General features: G+C 36.9%; 1 protein-coding gene across 1 annotated transcript; it reads right to left on the bottom strand.

The window, feature by feature from the left end:
• Window positions 1-398: 398 nt before the first annotated feature.
• LOC104081625 (putative COBW domain-containing protein 7) lies at window positions 399-6,585 on the bottom strand. Its single transcript, XM_009584451.1, has 5 exons — window positions 6,568-6,585; window positions 3,537-3,605; window positions 3,381-3,446; window positions 1,442-1,571; window positions 399-746 (listed from the first exon to the last, which is right to left on the bottom strand). Exons 3-5 carry the CDS (start codon window positions 3,399-3,401, stop codon window positions 673-675), a joined length of 225 nt encoding a protein of 74 aa, XP_009582746.1. The 5' UTR covers window positions 3,402-3,446; window positions 3,537-3,605; window positions 6,568-6,585; the 3' UTR covers window positions 399-672.
• Between the last annotated feature and the right edge of the window lie 742 nt (window positions 6,586-7,327).

Genomic DNA, 7,327 nt, shown 5'->3' with positions numbered 1-7,327 from the left:
GCAGGGGCATGGCCTAGAAGATCTATGAGGTCAGCTACATCTTTCAACACTTTGGCTATGTGACTGAACGCTGCATTCACAGCTATTATGCAGACAGTGTATATTCCATGTGGTCTTGAGCCTCTGCTATCTATGTATTTTTAATTTCATTTATACAACAGGTTTAGCAGTACCTGGGATGGACATATACATTCAAAAATCACAGAACAAGTGGAAAGAGATGGGAGGACAGTTTAATAAACACTAAATACTTTTCACTGTGATTACACCACTGGCAATAATCACTGTTACTTCATTTCCAATATTAAAAGAGGGTTAGCTGGAGGCTAACATGTTTTGGGCTTCAAACATGTTTACCATATTCCTACTGGGATACTTCATGTACAGCATAAACAAGTCTTTTGCCTATCTGCATTTCTGCACAGGAAATGATGTTACTGACATAACTTAAGCCAAATCCAAAATGGTAGAATTCTTTGTGTTTGATTCTAGACCGTAGAGCTAATCTTTAAACAGTAGGTCAGCTGGGATTCTTAGGAGGACTTCAGGGCTTAATTGTTGTGTAAACTGCAAGAGGAAAAAGAAACTACTATACTGCATGTCATTCAGTCTTTTCTGTCATAAAAAGCTTGCGGGATTAAGCAGACGTTTCATGTTTTTTGTAGTTTGATGTCAACTGTTTCCTTGTTTCTCTTCCACAGTGGCTATGAATACTTCTTTGATGGTATCCTTATCCAAGTTCCTGCCTGTACAGAGGAATAAATTAGCTAATTATATTTTACAGTGTATTACAAAAATGCATGCAAGTAGCAACCCGCAAGTCTTCTCAGCAAAGAAAATGCATATTATACCAACGACTGAAAACAGAGCAGTATTAAAATTAAGCTGCAGGTAACAAGGTAACTTCAGATTTTATAGACAAAAACAGACTTCAAGCTGTACAAGCAAGGGAAAGGAGGAAAACAGGGGTTTTTTGGTAATAAAAACACTTTGCAAAGCAGAGAGTAACATGTAGGAAATAAGAAATGTACAATCTCAGCATTACAAGCTTTTCAAAAACAAAACCAAATTTTATAGATTTTAATGGCCATAACCACCTTCCTTACAGTTACTGAATACTTGATCAAACATTCAAACCATTCCCATCACCATATTTATAATTACGGATTTTAAAAATAACATTAAATATGCCAACACAATTTATGAATACTTAGTATTTTATTTTATTTCACTGAAAGGGATAGTGTAGATTCCTCTCAGCTGGAATATAAAACTGCTGGAGGTCTTGATGGATAAACCTTTGATTGAAGGTTATGCTGAACATACTCACTGCTATTATTCTGGCCAGTTTAGGCTGGTTTTCACTGGACAAGTCACAGGACTGCATGCTGAAATAACAGCTTCTTAAAGTCAAACAAGGAGATACATCATTTCCTCTTACCTATTAGGACCAACCTATTTGTTCTCTTTTCGTTTTCCTTCCAGGCTACTGCAGTCTCTTCCAGATCATAGAGCTCATGGACACCTTGGACTATCACCTGATGAGATTTGCCTTGAATAGATACCAGTCCCTTATCAGAAAAATAACTGTTAGGATGTATATTTAAAAATGAAATACGTAAGAAGGGAAGAAACCTTTGCAACTAAGCCAAGCACGAAAAAGTATTCCTGGCAACTATGCACCAGTTAGTCAAAACCACCATGTAGTATGATCACTTCTACTCATAACATCCATTCTCACATCTCCTTATTTTTTTAAAGACTAATAATTAGACTTTGCCATACTTTGCCTTCTGTTCCTCACTTGGTCAGTATCTAGCATGTCTGAGCAAAAATAAGATGTTGTCTGCTATTATGCCACTTTGAATATATGCATGGTGTATGATATATCTGTCTACGAAAGACTGCCTATCAAAGGTGATGTAAAATGAGCAAAAAAGTTTGATTTCAGATTATTCTGATTAAGCTGTCATGCTCAGCATTTTCACTATTCTGAAACAGAATCTTTGAATACCAGAGAAAGAACAAACACTTGTGAGGTAAAATGACTAGCAACACAATTAGAAGGGATTACTGTCAGAGTGAGCCCATTAACCCACATACCAAAAGTTGTATTAAAAGAGTTTTTCATCATTTCATGTAAAACTTTATGAAATATTTTAGTAGAACACATTCTGTAAAACATGTCTCATACCTCCCTAAAGAAAAAAAAAAAGAGTTAAAAATATTTCATGAAAAAAGGTCTGCATCTGACATATTAGTTGGAATTCTATGACTATCATTGCTAAAAGGATTGTGACTGCAGGTAGGATATAAATATAAAAGCAACAAACTTTGGAACCCATCCTGTGATTACCTGGGGTTCATTTGCTTTGGTGTATTTGTCTGTGACTGAGGGCCAGCAGACAGCTTATCACAGACCTCAGATGTCCTACAGAATTACTTTGATTCCAATGCTCAATGCAACAAAAATGTACTTGTGCATAACAGTACTGTTTTCAGACAGCTTAAGATGCATCAGTAGCTATTTTCTTCTATTTGTCAGGAAGACAAGGATATTCTCCTTTTGTTGCTGAAAGAGCAAGTATACAACCCTTCTTCCAACGAAATGAAAATAATTATGTCACTATCCATGACACGCAAGTGCTCTCAAGAAACAAACCAGAGCATATTTTCTTGTATTTTTTACAGCCGACCAAATGACAGACTTGATTCTCACTTTGTAATGATTTACCTGGCTACTTAGTATAAGGAAAACGAAAATATATCCTAGATTGTCACCTATACTCCTCTCAAAACCATGCAACTGAAAAACATATGAAGTGCCCATGAAGATTAATACTTAGGGGCTGCATTTTTAAAACTACAGTCTGACAATACTGTAAAAAGTTTTAAGTGTAGACCACAACTAGTACTGCACTGCTATGTTATGCCAAATTCAACTTCTGCATATCATGCCAACAATTATAATTACGGATAGCAATCTATAGTTACATCCTTAGATAAAGAGCCATTTATGTGAGATGGATGGAACCTTTCAAAGCAATGGAGGTAAAAAATGAAAAAGTGATTTAACTATGTCCTGATTATTAACTCTGCCATGGATCTTTGGGACTGTACATCCTCCCTCTCAATTCAAAACAAGTAGGATCAATGTTTGCTTCTCTGTCAGCTATCTCCTTTTGAGCTGTTGCAGCAGCCAGCAGATAACAAACTGTCTCTACACGGAACAATCACAAACTGCTATTCTCCGTTTTGTTTGCTCTGCTACAGTGATCCAATAGCATCTTTGATAGGTCTGCAACTGACAGCACACCGCAGTTTTTTAAGTGTAAAAGAGGAAAAGCACAAACCAAAGAATTTGGTCATTTCTGACTAACCTTCAGTCTTATGATGTCCATGGTGCGTCCGGTCTTATCTTTCACATTCTTCTCCCACAGAACGTTCTATGAAAAGGAAAAATGTTTTCATAAACAGAATGGCATGGGATGATTTTCTATAAATGATTTTTCAGTTGACAGTGATGTATTACTTACCTGAATAAAGAGATTTAAGTTTTCTTCTTTTATATTTCCTGGAACTTCAAATGTTACTGTAATTATACCCTGCAAATGGAAAGACCCACTTATTATTACCAAACTGAATAAACATTTCATTACATTAATTTCAAAAAATGTTCTTTACAACTTGGCCTCATAAAAAAACAGCTATATACCCATGTCAAATTTAAAAAAAAACCCATCCATTTCTATTCTGCTCTAATTTGCTAATTATGCTATACTTTTTGATTCTGTTTGGGTGTGCACTTAAGGGGCATATGCAATACTTTGAATAGTTTAATGCCATCAGTTTCTACTGCGTAATTCTTTGCTGTAGCTGATGTTTGCTCTCAAAGAAAAGACTAAGAATTTTCATTCTTATAGGCTAGTAAGCTCAATGTTTCAAATATGTTTAAGAATGCTATTTTCTTGGCATACTGATGTTTGTCACAATTTCTGATCTTCATCACAATTCTATCAGACAAAAATCCATCAACAGATTTTTCACCTATCCATACTTTCCTGTTATGAAAAGCTTTTTATAAATAGACTACGTAGTAATAGATTCTGAAAATAAAGATGTCTGAAGTGATGTTTTATTCCAAAATAATAATAATACTACTAAATAAATGTGTAGTTTGAAATTAACAAATGGAGCCTCAAAAAGACCGGGACCACTTACAATTCATCACCATCAGACTGACAGTCACTGTTAGATTAATGGTCTGCTAAAAGATGCACTGGCAAGTGCTCAGCAAGAACAACAAACCCCGAATCAAAACTTCGCAGCTGGTAACACTGAACTGGCCAAAGGGAAAGCTGTGTGACAAGCCATCCAATCTCCTATGGAAACAGTAAGCAAGTTTAAAATAAAGAGAGTCCTATCAGGCAGCCCCTGTCACAGTGCTGCACAACTGCAGTTGTGAAAGTGTCAAGAGGGGATGAAAAATCTCCATGGTCCCACCCTACACATTGGTAGTTGGAAAGGGGAAAAGAAGCCCTTCAAAGATCTACACCTAGGAGCCAAGGAATAACAAGCTCAGGAAAAAGGTGAGAGCTCAGTTAATATGGTCATAGGATGTGAAGCAAGCTCTGGGAAATCTAAGCCATCTGATGCGTCACCTTACTCCCCAACTAGGGAAGTGCCCATGTTGCATCAAATGAATGTTGGTCACCCTGCATTTTCATTCTGGATGAAACTACAGCTGTTGGACTCAGAAACCCATTGGCTATCCAATAGTGGTGTTACTCTGTGGTTGTACTGTTTAACTGTTTGCTTGACTACTAAGACATGGTGAGGAAATTAAACAGCAGAGTGTCTTGGTTTGGTGTTTTGCAGGAACAAGGCCTGAATTTCACAGTAAGCAACACTAACCTTACTAATCTACACCAAAGGGTGGAATCTACAACAGAAACATGTAAATTCAAACCCTTATGATACTAAGCTCCATCATCCACTTGGCAGGAGATGGTGGTTAAATACAAAAATTTTTCACGTGTATATTCAGAACTGTTACAACAGTCTAACTCTCAGTGGCAAGGAGTGGAATATGTACTAGGTGTACATTCAGTTTCTGATTATATTAACGGTAGAGTCCATAACCCATAGATGTTCACACAGCTCTTAAAGTATGTGTAAGCTTACAAGGCTTATATAGCAGGGGGCTGCAGTGCTGAGGGGTGTGGGAGGAGGCCATCAGCTGCCTTGTGTGTCTCACAACCTGTTTCAGCCAGCTCTGAAACCATACAACAGTAAAAAATACCATCCCACACATCTTCAGGCAGAGAAACGCACGGCACTCTGTTAGAGAGACAGACACCTCCAGCCACACGGGACTGAGGCTCTTTGGAGGAGGCATGCCATGCCATGCCAAATGGGGTACATACACCCCTGAGAGACTGCAGCTTGTTTACCCACAGAGCGGGGGCACTCCACAGGAACTGAGGGCCCTGCGTGAACCACAGGGAAGGAATCCTAAGGAACAGAGTACTGATGAGGAAAATCATTAAACAAACATCCCGAACTTCCTATGCCACATGCAGCCTTGCTAGGAGAACTTGGACAGACTAAATGTAACCCACTGAAAAAAACTGGGAAAGTTGGGGGAGAGAGGGAGAGAGTAGGAGAGGTGTTCATGTGTTTGTGTAATTGTTTTGCATTTCTTTTTTCAGTACTCAAATCAGTAATTGTAAGTTTTTGTTGCCTGGCAACAAATTCAGTAACTCCCTGCATTAAGACTGTTCTGCTTTTGAGAAGGGTCTAAGCAGAAGAAGATACTGTGATCATAACATTTGGAAAACAAAAAAAAAAGAAGAAAAAGAAAATTAAAAGGGAGCCTTTCTAGTAAAACCTGTACATCATGGACAAGACAGGTGCTTAAAAGTAGCAATTAGCATAGAACGGTTTACATCAACAGAACTGTTTCTTTTTTCTTAGCATACATGTGCTTACAGGATTGATACCTACTTTATAGGGCAGAATCTACCTCCAATCTACTGTTCCAAGTTAAATTGTTACTATTTCTTGTGAAAACGATGGGAAGCACTCATAGAATGGAAATCTACACATGCTTAACTACTTAGTGAAGTTTTATTACAGCTTTAAAGAATGCAAAGTCATGAATAACATCTCCCCGATATCTACATACACAGACAACATTTGGACAGAAAACCTACAGGATAAAGACTGGCTACAAATTTAGGACTTGATTCTGCAAATATTAAAAAGAATAGCGCTATTTGTCTGCTTCAGTAACACTCTCCATGTGAATCAATGAATGATGTAACTGTCTGGAGCAGTGGAAGCTTTTAAGTTATTTTTGAAAGAAAGACTTACCATAACCATTTAGAACCTACCTACAACAAAGCACATTCCTGTATGTGTTCAGTGTAATCTTCCAAAGATCTTAAAACACAATACACTCTAACTGAAACCTTCTGAAAAGGTAACATGATTAGCATGCAATGCTTGCAATTACCCTGAACAACCTTGTGGTTACAAAAAAATTGAAATAGTTTTGGTAATTACCTTATCTAGATGTGCATGTGTTGTTTTTACATGCTCAAGCTTTTTCTGCAAACTGAAAATAAGTAAAGTTAAATGTCGTATTTGAGTAGGATGGACAAAATGTCATTATTTCAAAATTTAAATAAACTCTTCAGTATTGCAGAACAAAACTAAAATATCAAAGACAGACTGTACACTCAGAATAAGCTTCAACTGTTAATTCAGTTTTAATCTCAAAATAGATATGTTATATTGGTTTGATCTAGTTAATGACTTGTGTTAGAACATTAGGTTTTTAAATATAGATACAATTATAATAACGATTTGCAGTATCTTTGGGATTTAAAATGTTTATACTTCAAGAAGTACCACACCCTTGATATTCCTTTGTGTAGGAACAAAAGGCAAACTACATCATTAAAGCAAGAAGGGAAAATCACTAGAATCTGTCTATTTATTAGACATTGATTTTTTGAAAATACTTTAGAAGGATGATTTGAAAAGCAAGAAGAAAAAGCATGTACAAAGCTGTTGCTTGTGAGAATTAAATCTGTAACAGTAAGTGACATACTGTATCATGGAATACCAGGTCAGAAGAGACCTCAAGGATCATCTGGTCCAACCTTTCTTGGCAAAAGCACGGTCTAGACAAGATGGCCCAGCACCCTATCCAGCCGAATCTTAAAAGTGTCCAATGTTGGGGAATCCACCACTTCCCTGGGGAGATTATTCCAATAGCTGATTGTTCTCATTGTGAAAAATTTTCCTCTTGTATCCAGTC

The sequence above is a fragment of the Fulmarus glacialis genome, unplaced genomic scaffold (assembly GCF_000690835.1).
Source record: "Fulmarus glacialis isolate BGI_N327 unplaced genomic scaffold, ASM69083v1 scaffold50948, whole genome shotgun sequence".
NCBI classification, from domain to species: domain Eukaryota; kingdom Metazoa; phylum Chordata; class Aves; order Procellariiformes; family Procellariidae; genus Fulmarus; species Fulmarus glacialis.
Note: the sequence above shows the minus strand (reverse complement) of the source record. Positions and strands in the feature narration are given on the sequence as shown.

What these genes read in the sequence shown, in the direction of transcription:
- LOC104081625 (XM_009584451.1), bottom strand. Translation starts at nt 3,401, where the DNA reads ATGGACATCATAAGACTGAAG. An exon ending in TGGACATCATAAGACTGAAG is followed by an intron (nt 1,572 to 3,380) that starts GTTAGTCAGAAA and finishes TTTTCTGATAAG; the next exon opens with GGACTGGTATCTATTCAAGG. An exon ending in AAATAGGTTGGTCCTAATAG is followed by an intron (nt 747 to 1,441) that starts GTAAGAGGAAAT and finishes TCCTCTGTACAG; the next exon opens with GCAGGAACTTGGATAAGGAT.